General features: G+C 41.2%; 1 protein-coding gene across 1 annotated transcript; it reads right to left on the bottom strand.

Moving 5' to 3' along the window:
• Window positions 1–3,891: 3,891 nt before the first annotated feature.
• Window positions 3,892–8,507, bottom strand: pxylp1 (2-phosphoxylose phosphatase 1; the record flags this gene model as incomplete). Its single annotated transcript, XM_034210623.1, has 2 exons — window positions 3,892–5,669; window positions 8,294–8,507. Coding segments are annotated over 2 exons (1,239 nt in total), but the record flags the coding sequence as incomplete, so codon positions are not given.
• Window positions 8,508–18,456: the final 9,949 nt, after the last annotated feature.

Here is an 18,456-nt window from a genome sequence, read left to right as displayed (position 1 = left end):
TTTTACTAGACTCTCTTCCCCAACGTTAACAGCATTTTGTGTCTGCTTAATAATTACTTTCCTACATGTTCATTTGATATATTGTGAATTAAGGTGTGTTAAAGACATCATCTGTTTTGTTTGTGTTTTTAGTGAGCTCAGGATTTGTTATTTTACCTGGGATGTGGGGTAGATCGGCAGCTCAATCAAGGAGAGAAGTGCAAACAGGTGTGCCCGGTTATTTCCTCTGAGCAGGAAGGACTGGGCACGGGTAAGAGGTAGGATAGTTCTGCATTAATTAAGATTCTGATATATTTAGTGTGCTTATTGGCATAGATGGATGCCCATAAAAAGAGTAAGAGCCTCAATAGTCATTTACAGATTAGCAGCATCAATGGTGTGTTCATTTTTCAGTGTGGTGTGCGTGCGTGCGTTTAGCTCACCCTACACTTACCTGGGCAGGTGGTACGTTCCAAAAAGTTGACGCTGAGGAGTAAGGAGGTTGTTAGCTTGCTGTGAGGCTGCATATTTCTTTAGCTTTTGTTAAAGTTTGATTGAGTATTATTGGAATTCCTTGGCTTCGTTTCTGTGCACTTTTTGTTAATGGATGGCATTTTATTGCGCTACTTTTGCTCTTACTAATTGTTTGTATATCTGGTGCCAAACCCCCTCACACATGCTATAACTGGCCCATGCCTTATGAATTCTTGTGAAATGAAGCTACCGTGGGAAGCTGGAGTCGTTTCAGTGTCTGACCCTGAGCTCCCTCTGGTCAACACTTGGCTTCTTTCTTGTCTGCTAGCTGTTGTTCATCCACCAAAACCTATTCACAACATGAAATCTAATCTATCTCTTCAATCCCTCCGACCTGTGGCTGTAACTGTGGTTTTTGGAGAGAGGAGAGCTGGATGGGTGATTCCATGAGGTTAATGTCGAACCAAAACCACAACCTCTCCCTCCCCTCGTTCAGTCTGTGCTTATTCTTCTTCTTCTTCTTAGCGGTGACCACAGTGCTCCTCTCCTACTGTGTGAGCTGTCAGTCATCTGTCTTCCAATCATCCCTCCCAACAACACACACACACACACACACACACACACACACACACACACACACACACACACACACACACACACACACACACACACACACACACACACACACACACACACACACCACACACACACACACACACACACACACACACACACACACACACACACACACACACACACACACACACACACACACACACACACACACACACACACACACACGATGTTGCTTTTAAAGCTGGAGAACGTGGGTGTGTTTGGAAAACTATGTGCAGGATTTCGAAGCAAGACTAAGTCAAGTGGACTTTCTTCTGGGGCCAGACAAACAGGTTGACGTAAACATTAAGCCAAATGAAAGCAAACACAACCCCTGATACATTCACCTTGATCTACCCTTCTCCCCCCCCCCCCCCCACACACACACACACACACACTCTGAGACACCGGTGTATAAGCCAAAGCCAGAGGCAGTGTAACAACATCAAAGATTGAGCGAGTTGCGGTCAGATGAAATTGGGAAAGGGCAGGACATGAGTTGGGAGTTAGGGTTGACTGGGGAAGGTTAGCTCCTGTCATTAACAACCCTGACGTCATGGCATAACACGGGGAAATGGACCAGGAGAAGGTTTGGATGTGACCGGGGAAAGTTTGGGAATAAATTAGCATCAATTTAAACGCTTAGACTCCAACTTTGGGATTGAGATGTGAAGTGAAGTTCAGGGAGTGACTCAGCATCAGAATGAAATGGGATTTCTCACATTTTTTCACACCGAGATGATTTTAGTCACAACTAAATTAAGTAAATTCATAAAAATGTACATTCAAGCTTTGGTCACCTGAGAAGATTATCCTTATTAGCTCCTAATTTGAACTCTTCAGAGTAACACAATAAAAACTCTTGCTCCAGCAGATGATATTTGTGATCCGTCTACAGCATTGTGTAACAATTTATTCACCGTCTACTGCCAGGACAAATATAACATCCATATACTGCAAATGTAATTTACCCCACTCACTCTTGTTATTGCATTTTTCCAGTCAATACTCTCCTGATTCTGGGGATTCAGAGAGGAGAAACAACAGTGCGAGTACACTGAGGCACTTTTGAAAATGAGCTGTGCAATTGATATCTTGTCAGCGTTGTATTATGTCCCTAATGATGATGACACATGTCTTCTGGGGGGGGGGGGGGGGGGGGGGGGGGAGGATAGGCACAGAACATTTTAACATTTATATAAATGTATCGACGGTGTGCTGTGCTCCTGCAGCACTGTTGACAAAGTGGATAACTGATGGCAGCAGATGAGTTAGATGAGGTTTGTGGAGCTAATATGCCATCTAGTGGTAGACGAGTATAAGAGACTGCAATTTAAAAGAATCATCAGTCATGAAGCTATAGTTTAGAGCAAAGTACTCAGATGTTGTACTTGATTAACAGTAGAAGTACTTAGATATTGTACTTGAGTAACAGTAGAAGTACTCAGATCTTGTACTTGAGTAAAAGTACTCAGATCTTGTACTTAAGTAAAGGTAGAAGTACTCAGATCTTGTACTTAAGTAAAGGTAGAAGTACTCAGATCTTGTACTTGAGTAAAAGTAGAAGTACTCAGATCTTGTACTTGAGTAAAGGTAGAAGTACTCAGATCTTGTACTTGAGTAAAAGTAGAAGTACTCAGATCTTGTACTTGAGTAAAAGTAGAAGTACTCAGATCTTGTACTTGAGTAAAAGTAGAAGTACCAGAGTGTAGGAATACTCTGTTACAGTAAAAGTCCTGCATTCAAAATGTTCCTAAAGTAAAAGCAGAAAAGTATTATCATCTAAATATAGTGAAAGTAGCGACAGTAAAAGTAGTCATTGTGCAGATTGGTCCATTTCAGAATAATATATATGATATGTTTTATAATGATTGATCATGAAAGTGTTCTCAAAGCTGGTAAAGGTGCAGCTAGTTTGAATGACTTTGTATACTGCAGGGTAGCTGGTGGATTTACTCCAGGTGGAACTAAAGTCTGATTTAACACTTGATTAGATTTCACATCATTCATCCAGATCTGTAGAGTAACTAAAGGTATTCAATACATGTAGTGGAGTAAAAGTACACCATTTACCTCTGAACTGTAGTGGAGTAGAAGTACACAGTAGCATAAAATGAAAGTACCTCAAAATTGTACTTGAGTAAATGTACTTAAAGTGCACCTAGCAAGCTATTTTAAGGCATATATTATGGGTCTCAGATATATAAAAACATGTCTATGGTGTGTTTTTCTCAAAATACAAACAGATCATGCATTTTAGAAATCCCTCTTATCCCTCTATTGCAGCTATTAGAGAAAACGCGGATTTTGGGTCCTTGGTTTAAAAAAAAAAAAAAAAAAGAGGAGGCGGAGTTAATGCCTGATCAGAATTCTACCGGAGATAAAGTTAAATTCTGCTGTGATAAAACGCCATCCTATTCTAAACCACATCAAGGATTATTTCTGAAACAATATGGAGCTCAAATGCTTTTTCTCTTGCAGGTTTATCACAAGGTGAGTTCCTTTCTTTATTTCCTGCTTTTTTTAAACACATGTGCTCTTCAGTACAGGTTAGCTCTGAGTGTTAGCGAGGCTTGCTAATGTCAACAAAGACGAGATTACGTCCAAAACACGTCAGGCATTGTTTCTGATAGCAACTTTCTGTGGGTCCACCATCCGAAATTACGTAATATCGGCAGCAACTCTGTATCCGCTCGTTGTCCCCCCGTTTTTAAAAGATGTGGGTACGGAGGAAAAGAGAGAGGGTTTTATTTTCTGACGCTGCGTGAGTTCCCCGACGCACCGGGGACACATGTTGATGAATAAAAGACATCAAAAAGTGCATTTTGCATGATAGGTCCCCTTTAATACTTCCCACCTCTGATACCAACATACCACCAGGATCCAGGAAACCACTTTTCAGCAATTGATTTGAACATTTCTGCGCAGAATGAACCTTTATTTGATTCAGTTTACTACAAGCAAAATAAAAAAAGTGGATCTGTTAAATCACCAATTGATATGAATGCAGATTCAGTTCTGCAGTTGTAAATAAATGTAAGAAAACAAAAATCACCTACAGCAACGTGTCAAAGTATAGAAATAACCCTCATCATTAAACAGAGAATGCAATGAATAAATATTAAAATGAATGCTAATACAAATGAGTCATATTGAGTAATGTGGCCATAACTAGCCCAAAGTGTAATTTTCATTGAAAAGATTTATTGTACTCAAAATATTACTCGTGAATCATTATTTCAGCATATTATTTCCCGTTTCAATATTCCTTTTTATTGCAAGCATTTGGGAAATACTGGAATTCCATGGTAATATGGAATATAGGAATAAAGTGGCTAAGTGCCATACAACTTCCCTTGAATGACTCTTACGAAGACGCTTAGGAAAACAGACCAAAAAAGGTTAGATACCGATCTTACAAAGACGTGATGTACAGTACTGTGTGTGTGCTCAGGAATGTACCGCTATATACATTTAAAAAGATGTAGGAATTGTATGAGCAGCATAAAAGTGCACCGTCTTCAAAAGTGGAAAACGAAACGCAAGAAAGTGAAACAATGTTCACCCTCCTCTCCATCAACCAGGGCGCTTGTAGCACGCCTCCTGGTAGGACGTGGCGTTGACCACACTGAACATGTCCCTCCTGACAAAAGACAGGAAGTTCTTCAGAGGGCAGAGCGGCTGGTTGGTGTTTGTGACGTGTGAGCGACAGAAGGATGTGTGATATGTCACGTCCTCGCCGTTGTAAAGCACCCTGATGAACACTTCTCCGTCTTTCACCTTCGACTTGTCGCCTTTCCCGGCTTTCTTCTTCTGTTGTCCTTGCGTGGCCGGAGGACTCTTCCACAGTTCAAAGACTAATCGAGCAGCAAAACGTGGGAATCGCACCTCCTCGAGCCCCAAAGCGCTGAGCAGCGGCGCCACGGTAACATCGTGGGCTGAAGACAGCGAGAAGACCTCCTCGCCTCCTGCCCGCCGTGCTCTGCCCGCCTCGTTGTCCTTGGCGACACGCTCCATCTTTGTGGCAGTCCGATTGAGGTAGGGGTACATGGCCAAAATGGCGTATTTATGATACAGCCCCACTCGTCTCCGATCCACCTCATCGTCGAGCTGCTGTCGACGAATGACGGCAAACTGAGCCATCGTGAGGCATCCGTATGTGCCGTCTCCCATAGGAACACATGGGAAAGAGATGCCGTGGCACAGGTGGCACAGCAGGGAGTCGATGGGGTTTGCGGCCCTCAGCTGTCGGGTTAGAAGACCTAAAGTGCGCGCCATGTCAGCGTACGTCCTCTCCAGCTGGGTGTCGCTCACCCTGAGGCGGTACTGTCTCCTCTGCTCCTCCTCCAGGTGTCTGTTTCTGGCGGGGCAGTCGCACGCCGAGCCGCAGAACAACGTGCTCCACTGGTGACGGATGGTCAGTTTCGTCCAATCGAAGTCCGGCAGCAGGCCGTAGAGGAAGGCTAGTCCGCTCTGCAGGGTACGGCTCTTACCGGTGGTCTCCAGCCACACCTGGCGGGGCGTCCAGTCTGCGGGGGGGAAGCTGTGCCGCCTGTAGGCTTTGTGGAGGAGCTGCCCGTTGCGCAGGTGCTGAACCACACCTGGGGGAAATTAAACAAGATTTAATTGATATTGCTCTAATGCTAAATGTTAATTACTTGTAGGTTCATTTGCAGAATTGTTTATTACTACATTGGTCAGAAGAAAATCTGGGCTATACTGAATGTCTTTTTTCTTTTCATCCAACGTTTCTATTGAAGTTTTTCCTAATTTAGTTAAAGGTCACCTATCATGCTATTTTTAGGCAATAGCATAGGTCTCAGATATGTAAAAATATATAAAAAACATGTCTATGAAGTGTTTTGCTCAAAATACCAAACAGATCACCCTTTCTAGCCATGCCTCATATCCCTCTATTTCACTTCCTGTTTCCAAAGTGCTGATTTGGGGAATAAAGCTTTAAAACAATTTTAAAAAAGGAGGGGTCTGAGCTCATGCGGGACCCGGCAGCTACTATCTAAACTAAATGCTGCCGTGATGAAACGCCATATCATGGATTATCAAGGATCTGAAACAGTATGGAGCTCAAAGGCTTTCTCTCTTGCCGGTTATACCACAAGGTGAGTTCCTTTTTACTTCCTGCTTCTTCACACACATGCTCTCCAGTACAGGTTAGCTCTGAGTGTTAGCGATGCTAATGTAAACACCGACCATATTACGTCCAAAACAGTCGGGCATTGTTTCTGATAGCAACGTTTCTGATTGGCCCGTGGGTCCACATTTCAGATATTACGTCATATCGGACGCAAATCTGGATCAGCTCCGTTGTTCCCCGTTTTTAGAGATTTGGGTACGGAGGAAAAGAGAGAGGGTTTTATTTCCTGACGCTGCGTGAGTTCCCCGACACACCGGGGACACATGTTGATTTATAAAAGACATCAAAGAGTGCATTTTGCATGATAGGTCCCTTTTAGTTAATCTACAAAAAAATCTATTTGCTGAACCACACCTGGGAAAAAAGTAAACAAGATGAAGGTTTGATTTGATATTTGCACAGTGTGAATGCTTGTTAACAAACTGTGTCAAGAGGGAGGCTCTAATGTTTATTATTACTGACTTGTAGATTCATTTTCAGAATTGACCTTTTTTTCGAGATTCTATTAAAGGTTTTTCAATAAATCTTAAAAACAAGATTTTAGTCCTGAAATAATCTTGAATAGAAAAAAATGTATTCATTGGATTTATTTGCAGCGAGCTGCATCGTACACTGCTTTTTGACCGCAGTAAATAGGATTGAGGAATCAAGTTCAGGGTTCATACACTTTTTCACCAATGATTTTCAATGACTTCTCCAGGACCTTTACCTAATTTTCCATGACCAAAAAATTACTCTTTCTCAGCGTACCACTGAAAATGGTTTATTTGAACATGGAACAGGAAAATAAGGTCTGCATGTGAAACTTGTTGTGCCTATCTACAACAAATCCAATAGGCTTACTAGCTTCTACGCGCTAAAGCAACTAAAATCTCTCACCAGCAAAACACCTCGATAGTTAAATGCCATTTTACGTTTCATTACTATACCATACAGTAGGGCTGTGCAATTAATCGTATTTTAATCGCAATTACGATTTTGGCCTGCCACAATTACGAAAAACAACATAATTGAAAAAAAGGACAGGTTGTGACAGTGCACTGCAACATATTTGATCTCATTTATTTGTCTTATTTATCATATTTATATATGTTTAGTAGCTTGTGGAAGTGCGCTCCAAAATATTTGTTGAACTTGTTTATTGGTATTTATTATTTTGATATTATTTATTTAAATGTAATTATAAATGTATGATTTATTTTTGTATTGGTTTTACAGTTGAATTATACGTTCAGGGTAATCAACAGTTATAAAGATACTGTTACAATTATTATTTGTTTTGAAGTTCAATAAATGGATGTTTTCAAAGCCAATGAATAATCGTATTTAATAATCGTGATATCAATTATTGACCAAAATAATCGTGATTATGATTTTTGCTATAATCGAGCAGCCCTACGATACAGTATTTATTATCGTTATAGTATTACTATTTCGGCAATTACATAAAATATAAATTATATTTCACTTTAGTTACATTTCCATGACTTTTCCAAAACTTTGAGAAAGATATTGTTTTCCATAACTTTTCCAGGGCCTGGAATTAGCATTTTCAATTTCCATGACTTTTCCAGGTTTTTAATGACCGTAAGAACCCTGAAAAAAAGGAGCAAATATATATGGATGTTATGGATGTAATGTTTAACTATTAATACTCTCATTTTCATACATCAGTAGGACTCAGATGAAGGTGTTTTCCTCGTACATGTGATGTTTTGGTGTTTTGTTTCTTTCCGTTAACTGTCAAGTGGGAACTAAGTCTGTTTTTGTGTTTTCTTATTTTCCTACGATACTGTTATGATTGGCTGTGAATAAGAAAATATGAAGGACAGACCATCTATTTCTATTTATTTTGGGGCAGGTAACATAAGATTATTTTCTTCTCCCTGCTCCTTTCCGGGCACGGTGTGTTTATAGAGACATGTTTTGTAAATAGTTGTTATACATTAAGTTGTGCATACCATGAATGGATTACATACAAATGAAATGAAATGCAAACTGGTCAGTGTGCAGTGTATTTGTACAGCTCTGGTTGATGATACAAATGTAAATTATGTGGTTCCAGCCCACCTGTCTGCGTGAGTTCTCCCATCTCACAGGCGCTGTGGTTGGGCAGGCGGGGGACGGAGCCCAGCGGAGACTCCCAGTGGCCCTGGGCCCCCTGACCCATGTGACGGATGAAGGAGTTCAGCAGGGGGTGGGACGGCTTCCTGTGGGGGGGAGGGGAGGATAATGTTAAGAGACAGACTTGTAAAAATACAAACTCATGGCTTATAGAGGTTTCTCAATTCTGCTGTTAGGGCTGCGTTTATTATTGTAATTTTAAAGGTCACCTATTATGCAAAATCCGCAGAACATGTCTCTTCTACATCAACATGTGTCCCCTCTTCTTCATGTCTCTTCTACATCAACATGTGTCCCCTCTTCCTCATGTCTCTTCTATATCAACATGTGTCCCCTCTTCTTCATGTCTCTTCTACATCAACATGTGTCCCCTCTTCTTCATGTCTCTTCTATATCAACATGTGTCCCCTCTTCTTCATGTCTCTTCTACATCAACATGTGTCCCCTCTTCTTCATGTCTCTTCTATATCAACATGTGTCCCCTCTTCTTCATGTCTCTTCTACATCAACATGTGTCCCCTCTTCTTCATGTCTCTTCTACATCAACATGTGTCCCCTCTTCTTTATGTCTCTTCTACATCAACATGTGTCCCCTCTTCTTCATGTCTCTTCTACATCAACATGTGTCCCCTCTTCTTCATGTCTCTTCTACATCAACATGTGTCCCCTCTTCTTTATGTCTCTTCTACATCAACATGTGTCCCCTCTTCTTCATGTCTCTTCTACATCAACATGTGTCCCCTCTTCTTCATGTCTCTTCTACATCAACATGTGTCCCCTCTTCTTTATGTCTCTTCTACATCAACATGTGTCCCCTCTTCTTCATGTCTCTTCTACATCAACATGTGTCCCCTCTTCTTCATGTCTCTTCTACATCAACATGTGTCCCCTCTTCTTCATGTCTCTTCTACATCAACATGTGTCCCCTCTTCTTCATGTCTCTTCTACATCAACATGGGTCCCCTCTTCTTTATGTCTCTTCTACATCAACATGTGTCCCCTCTTCTTCATGTCTCTTCTACATCAACATGTGTCCCCTCTTCTTTCATGTCTCTTCTACATCAACAGTGTCCCCTTCTTCTTTAATGTCTCTATCTTCTACATCACATGTGCCCCTCTCTTCATCTCTCTTCTACATCAAACATGTGTCCCCTCTTCTTCATGTCTCTTCTACATCAACATGTGTCCCCTCTTCTTCATGTCTCTTCTACATCAACATGTGTCCCCTCTTCTTTATGTCTCTTCTACATCAACATGTGTCCCCTCTTCTTCATCTCTCTTCTACATCAACATGTGTCCCCTCTTCTTTATGTCTCTTCTACATCAACATGTGTCCCCTCTTCTTTATGTCTCTTCTACATCAACATGTGTCCCCTTCTTCTTCATGTCTCTTCTTCATCAACATGTGTCCCTCTTCCTCATGTCTCTTCTATATCAACATGTGTCCCCTCTTCTTCATGTCTCTTCTACATCAACATGTGTCCCCTCTTCTTCATGTCTCTTCTACATCAACATGTGTCCCCTCTTCTTTATGTCTCTTCTACATCAACATGTGTCCCCTCTTCTTCATGTCTCTTCTACATCAACATGTGTCCCCTCTTCTTCATGTCTCTTCTACATCAACATGTGTCCCCTCTTCTTTATGTCTCTTCTACATCAACATGTGTCCCCTCTTCTTCTACCATCAACAATGTGTCCCTCTTCTTATGTCTTACATCAACATGTGTCCCCCTCTTCTTCATGTCTCTTCTACATCAACATGTGTCCCCTCTTCTTCATGTCTCTTCTACATCAACATGTGTCCCCTCTTCTTCATGTCTCTTCTACATCAACATGTTGTCCCCCTCTTCTTCATGTCTCTTCTACATCAACATGTGTCCCCTCTTCTTTATGTCTCTTCTACATCAACATGTGTCCCCTCTTCTTCATGTCTCTTCTACATCAACATGTGTCCCCTCTTCTTCATGTCTCTTCTACATCAACATGTGTCCCCTCTTCTTTATGTCTCTTCTACATCAACATGTGTCCCCTCTTCTTCATGTCTCTTCTACATCAACATGTGTCCCCTCTTCTTCATGTCTCTTCTACATCAACATGTGTCCCCTCTTCTTTATGTCTCTTCTACATCAACATGTGTCCCCTCTTCTTCATGTCTCTTCTACATCAACATGTGTCCCCTCTCTTCATGTCTCTTCTACATCAACATGTGTCCCCTCTTCTTCATGTCTCTTCTACATCAACATGTGTCCCCTCTTCTTCATGTCTCTTCTACATCAACATGTGTCCCCTCTTCTTTATGTCTCTTCTACATCAACATGTGTCCCTCTCTATCTTCTTCATCCTCTCTTCATCTCTTCTACATCAACATGTGTCCCCTCTTCTTCATGTCTCTTCTACATCAACATGTGTCCCCTCTTCTTTATGTCTCTTCTACATCAACATGTGTCCCCTCTTCTTCATGTCTCTTCTACATCAACATGTGTCCCCTCTTCTTCATGTCTCTTCTACATCAACATGTGTCCCCTCTTCTTCATGTCTCTTCTACATCAACATGTGTCCCCTCTTCTTCACGTCTCTTCTACATCAACATGTGTCCCCTCTTCTTCATGTCTCTTCTACATCAACATGTGTCCCCTCTTCTTCACGTCTCTTCTACATCAACATGTGTCCCCTCTTCTTCATGTCTCTTCTACATCAACATGTGTCCCCCTCTTCTTCATGTCTCTTCTACATCAACATGTGTCCCCTCTTCTTCATGTCTCTTCTTTCATCAACATTGTGTCCCCCTCTTCATGTCTCTTCTTCATCAACATGTGTTCCCCTCTTCTTCATCAACATGTGTCCCCTCTTCTTCATGTCTCTTCTACATCAACATGTGTCCCCTCTTCCTCATGTCTCTTCTTCATCACATGTGTCCCCTCTTCTTCATCAACATGTGTCCCCTCTTCTTCATGTCTCTTCTACATCAACATGTGTCCCCCCTCTTCTTCAGTCTCTTCTACATCAACATGTGTCCCCTCTTCTTCATTTCTCTTCTACATCAACATGTGTCCCCCTCTTCTTCATGTCTCTTCTACATCAACATGTGTCCCCTCTTCTTCATGTCTCTTCTACATCAACATGTGTCCCCTCTTCTTCATGTCTCTTCTTCAATCAACATGTGTCCCCTCTTCTTCATGTCTCTTCTTCATCAACATGTGTCCCCTCTTCTCCATGTCTCTTCTACATCAACATGTGTCCCCTCTTCTTCATGTCTCTTCTACATCAACATGTGTCCCCTCTTCTTCATGTCTCTTCTACATCAACATGTGTCCCCTCTTCTTCATGTCTCTTCTACATCAACATGTGTCCCCTCTTCTTCATGTCTCTTCTACATCAACATGTGTCCCCTCTTCTTCATGTCTCTTCTACATCAACATGGTGTCCCCTCTTCTTCATGTCTCTTCTACATCAACATGTGTCCCCTCTGTGGAAAGAGACTCTGAAAGTTTCAGGAACAAAGATTCTCTCTCTTTTTGATCCATTTCTATAAAAACCTGTCTGAAAATGAGCTGATCAGATTTTGGCCACTTTATGATGTCATAACGATGTGTTGTCTTGTGTAACCATTAGCCAATCACCAACCAAGGTAACCCCCCCCCCCCCCCCCCCCTTATCACCTGAATCTCCTCCTAGAGCACCATTGAGTTCTTTGTAACCAAATCTCTCTCAGAGGGGCGTGGGGAGGGGCTCCTTATTTTCATCTAAAGTAACAGACAGAGAATCAGCACTTTGGAAACAGGGCTGAAACAGAGGGGATTATGGGTAATGCTGCAATGATCTGTTTGGTGTTTCAGCCAATCAGAGACAGGTTCTGTATATATCTGAGACCTGTGATATATTGATGAACAACAGTATAATAGGGGACCTTTAAAACAAACATGGTGCCACTAATAGTTCTACTGTGTTCTAATGGTAAAAGCCCACTTCAACCCATACAGTATTATAAGGTAATGCAACACGCACAGGCAGACATTCACACTGGACTTTCTCACTTAATTTAAAGAAGATCCAGTCACACAGTTTCTCACAGACTCGACGGAGCTTCCTGTTGAAACCACAGCTTGTGTTCCTGACCTCTGAGCAGCTGCCTTATTGGCCCTGCTGTGGATTCAAAGCATGTGTCTCTGCAACAAGATATTTTGATGACTTGAAGGAGGCAGAAGTTCAATCTAGAAAATAATCTTGGTGTAAAATACTATCATGGGACTTTTACTATACCATTTGTATAGAGTCATCCTGTTACTTGAAAAATATACTTTAAAGTAACACGTTTGGTTTGTAAGTGCCTTTTTTATGAATCGTCTACACGCCTTCCCTCATGTTTAGGAAATAAGCCTAGCTGACATTTTAACATGTGACAGTAGGAACAGTGTACATGTGAGCAATGAAATTAACAATGGCTACACTTTATTAAGCTGCTTCAGTGTATTCTTATATTTAAAGCTCTTACTGAGGTTTCCAAATACACCTGCCTTCATCACAATACAATGGTTAAGATCTGTGTTACTTTGGGTATATAAATGTTATTTATGGTCATTTTAAATAGCTTTTAGATTGCTCCCGTCAATATAGGAGGTTGCCTGAAAATGTTCTCCATTGACCATCAGTGTAAACTAGATGTCTTCAGGTTTAAATAGCTTTTTCAGACAAAAATCTAATAATCCATAAACATGCTCTCGTCAACTAGGTCTATAGAAAATTAAATAGTGATTTCAATGTAATTTCCCTCTTAACAAGTACTCAATAAATCTTAATAGTGATTGCTTTCTCATGTTCAGTATCTACTCCCTTGAGGTGCCACTTCCTTCATCTACCAGCAGGTGTCACTCTAACACTGCTGCACTACAGCCCATTTCAACGTGTGGGAGGGAATGTGGGAAATGGTCGGAGATATAAAAAGATGAAAGTGAAATGTGTTTATTTGGGGGGGGGACACTCACGTTCACACACACATGCACGGACACACACACACACACGGACACACACACACGGACACACACAGGGGTCACGGCAGCCAGAGGAGCAATCGGTGATCTGATAGATTAGAGATGATTGAAGATTACACTTTAATATATCAAATCTGTGGGAGCTGCAGCTCAACTGTGCAGCTCAGATTAAAGGCACACACACGCACACACACACACACACATGCACACACACAGTTTCCATAGTGATCATTGGTTCAGGGACAGCGCATAAAAAAAACCAACCTTCTGTCTTTACCCTTAATCCGTTTTCTTTTTTGTAACAGATTGAACACAGTGAACATATTCACGCATCTACACTCTCCAGCTACGAGGACAGTCATTCTTCCCCATGCAGTTCCCCTTTTTGTTCAAATCAAAACTCTGGGTTCAGATCTGTTTTGACACTAGCCTACATGTTGTTGTTGTTTTGAGCACATAGTTATCTTCTTCTTCATCAGCAGCAGTTATCACAATCTACTCGCTTCTCTGTGAGCTATATATCACTTGAACAGTAATACATGCAACGCTAGCAGAGCTGGGGAGTTACCTATATGTAATCCATTACAATTATTATGTACCTGTAAAGAAATGTAATCAGAAGCCTAATCTAAGTGTCTCAAGTCATGTAACCTGATTACTTTCTGTTACTTTTGGATTACCTCAACATCAAATGCAATGCTATTAAACGCAAGAGAATATATAACATTTACTGAATAACTAACAAAGCACTCTTTGAACTAGAAGCCGGGATGATTGAGGATGTGAGCGCATGTGCCATGTCCTGAAGTGTGTTAAATAGATTTGTGTGCATGTAAATGGTCTGCAAAGGCTACAATCCCTGTGTTTCTGACCCCCGCCTAAAACGCCTCCGTTGGACTCCTTTGTTTACTTCTGTAACATGATGACATCACAACACTCCAACACATTGTATATGATAAGGGGCGGGACATCTCTTAGCGGTTGGCCAATCACAACAGAGCCGGCCAGCTGACCAATCCGAGCATACTGGGCTCTGGTATCAGACAGAGGGTGAAAAGAGGTGCTACAGCACAGACAGTATGAGAGAAATAAAGAGCTCTTTGAAAATTAAAGCATGGAGACATGTAGAAACACTACATACTGATATACACCTGAACATCAGCAGGAGAGGACTCTTTAAAGTAGAGACACTACATACTGATATACACCTGAACATCAGCAGGAGAGGACTCTTTAAAGTAGAGACACTACATACTGATATACACCTGAACATCAGGAGGAGAGGACTCTTTAAAGTAGAGACACTACATACTGATATACACCTGAACATCAGCAGGAGAGGACTCTTTAAAGTAGAGACACTACATACTGATATACACCTGAACATCAGCAGGAGAGAACTCTTTAAAGTAGAGACACTACATACTGATATACACCTGAACATCAGCAGGAGAGGACTCTTTAAAGTAGAGACACTACATACTGATATACACCTGAACATCAGCAGGAGAGGACTCTTTAAAGTAGAGACACTACATACTGATATACACCTGAACATCAGCAGGAGAGAACTCTTTAAAGTAGAGACACTACATACTGATATACACCTGAACATCAGCAGGAGAGGACTCTTTAAAGTAGAGACACTACATACTGATATACACCTGAACATCAGCAGGAGAGGACTCTTTAAAGTAGACACACTACATACTGATATACACCTGAACATCAGCAGGAGAGAACTCTTTAAAGTAGAGACACTACATACTGATATACACCTGAACATCAGCAGGAGAGGACTCTTTAAAGTAGAGACACTACATGCTCATATACACCTGAACATCAGCAGGAGAGGACTCTTTAAAGTAGAGACACTACATACTGATATACACCTGAACATCAGCAGGAGAGGACTCTTTAAAGTAGACACACTACATACTGATATACACCTGAACATCAGCAGGAGAGGACTCTTTAAAGTAGAGACACTACATACTGATATACACCTGAACATCAGCAGGAGAGGACTCTTTAAAGTAGACACACTACATACTGATATACACCTGAACATCAGCAGGAGAGGACTCTTTAAAGTAGAGACACTACATGCTGATATACACCTGAACATCAGCAGGAGAGGACTCTTTAAAGTAGAGACACTACATACTGATATACACCTGAACATCAGCAGGAGAGGACTCTTTAAAGTAAAGACACTACATACTGATATACACCTGAACATCAGCAGGAGAGGACTCTTTAAAGTAGAGACACTACATACTGATATACACCTGAACATCAGCAGGAGAGGACTCTTTAAAGTAGAGACACTACATACTGATATACACCTGAACATCAGCAGGATAGGACTCTTTAAAGTAGAGACACTCCATACTGATATACACCTGAACATCAGCAGGAGAGGACTCTTTAAAGTAGAGACACTACATACTGATATACACCTGAACATCAACAGGAGAGGACTCTTTAAAGTAGAGACACTACATACTGATATACACCTGAACATCAACAGGAGAGGACTCTTTAAAGTAGAGACACTACATACTGATATACACCTGAACATCAGCAGGAGAGGACTCTTTAAAGTAGACACACTACATACTGATATACACCTGAACATCAGCAGGAGAGGACTCTTTAAAGTAGATACACTACATACTGATATACACCTGAACATCAGCAGGAGAGGACTCTTTAAAGTAGAGACACTACATACTGATATACACCTGAACATCAGCAGGAGAGGACTCTTTAAAGTAGAGACACTACATACTGATACACACCTGAACATCAGCAGGAGAGGACTCTTTAAAGTAGAGACACTACATACTGATATACACCTGAACATCAGCAGGAGAGGACTCTTTAAAGTAGAGACACTACATACTGATATACACCTGAACATCAGCAGGAGAGGACTCTTTAAAGTAGAGACACTACATACTGATATACACCTGAACATCAGCAGGAGAGGACTCTTTAAAGTAGAGACACTCCATACTGATATACACCTGAACATCAGCAGGAGAGGACTCTTTAAAGTAGAGACACTACATACTGATATACACCTGAACATCAGCAGGAGAGGACTCTTTAAAGTAGAGACACTACATACTGATATACACCTGAACATCAGCAGGAGAGGGACTCTTTAAAGTAGAGACACTACATACTGATATACACCTGAACATCAGCAGGAGAGGACTCTTAAGTAGAGACACTACATACTGATATACACCTGAACATCAGCAGGAGAGGACTCTTTAAAGTAGAGACACTACATACTGATATACACCTGAACAATCAGCAGGAGGAGGACTCTTTAAAGTAGAGACACTACATACTGATACACACCTGAACATCAGCAGGAGAGGACTCTTAAAGTAGAGACACTACATACTGATATACACCTGAACAATCAGCAGGAGAGGACTCTTTAAAGTAGAGACACTACATACTGATATACACCTGAACATCAGCAGGAGAGGACTCTTTAAAGTAGAGACACTACATACTGATATACACCTGAACATCAGCAGGAGAGGACTCTTTAAAGTAGAGACACTCCATACTGATATACACCTGAACATCAGCAGAGAGAGGACTCTTTAAAGTAGAGACACTACATACTGATATACACCTGAACATCAGCAGGAGAGGACTCTTTAAAGTAGAGACACTACATACTGATATACACCTGAACATCAGCAGGAGAGGACTCTTTAAAGTAGAGACACTACATACTGATATACACCTGAACATCAGCAGGAGAGGACTCTTTAAAGTAGAGACACTACATACTGATATACACCTGAACATCAGCAGGAGAGGACTCTTTAAAGTAGAGACACTACATACTGATATACACCTGAACATCAGCAGGAGAGGACTCTTTAAAGTAGAGACACTACATACTGATACACACCTGAACATCAGCAGGAGAGGACTCTTTAAAGTAGAGACACTACATACTGATATACACCTGAACATCAGCAGGAGAGGACTCTTTAAAGTAGAGACACTACATACTGATATACACCTGAACATCAGCAGGAGAGGACTCTTTAAAGTAGAGACACTACATACTGATATACACCTGAACATCAGCAGGAGAGGACTCTTTAAAGTAGAGACACTCCATACTGATATACACCTGAACATCAGCAGGAGAGGACTCTTTAAAGTAGAGACACTACATACTGATATACACCTGAACATCAGCAGGAGAGGACTCTTTAAAGTAGAGACACTACATACTGATATACACCTGAACATCAGCAGGAGAGGACTCTTTAAAGTAGAGACACTACATACTGATATACACCTGAACATCAGCAGGAGAGGACTCTTTAAAGTAGAGACACTACATACTGATATACACCTGAACATCAGCAGGAGAGGACTCTTTAAAGTAGAGACACTACATACTGATATACACCTGAACATCAGCAGGAGAGGACTCTTTAAAGTAGAGACACTACAATACTGATATACACCTGAACATCAGCAGGAGAGGACTCTTTAAAGTAGAGACACTCCATACTGATTATCACCTGAACATCAGCAGGAGAGGACTCTTTAAAGTAGAGCACTACAGAACTGATATACACCTGAACATCAGCAGGAGTAGGACTCTTTAAAGTAGAGACACTACATACTGATTACCACGCTGAACATCAGCAGGAGAGGACTTCTTTAAAGGTAGAGACCACTACATACTGAATATACACCTGAACATCAGCAGGAGAGGACTCCTTTAAAGTAGAAGACACTACATACTGATATACACCTGAACATCACAGGAGAGGACTCTTTAAAGTAGAGACACTACATACTCGATATACACCTGAACATCAGCAGGAGAGGACTCTTTAAAGTAGAGACAACTACATACTGATATACACCTGAACATCCAGGCAGGAGAGGACTCTTTAAAGTAGAGACCTACATACTGATACACCTGAACATCAGCAGGAGAGGACTCTTTAAAGTAACACACTACATACTGATATACACCGAACATCAGCAGGAGAGACTCTTTAAAGTAGAGACACTACATGCTCATATACACCTGAACATCAGCAGGAGAGGACTCTTTAA

The sequence above is a fragment of the Gymnodraco acuticeps genome, unplaced genomic scaffold, assembly GCF_902827175.1.
Source record: "Gymnodraco acuticeps unplaced genomic scaffold, fGymAcu1.1, whole genome shotgun sequence".
Lineage (NCBI taxonomy): Eukaryota > Metazoa > Chordata > Actinopteri > Perciformes > Bathydraconidae > Gymnodraco > Gymnodraco acuticeps.
This window is presented reverse-complemented; position numbering and strand designations above follow the sequence as displayed.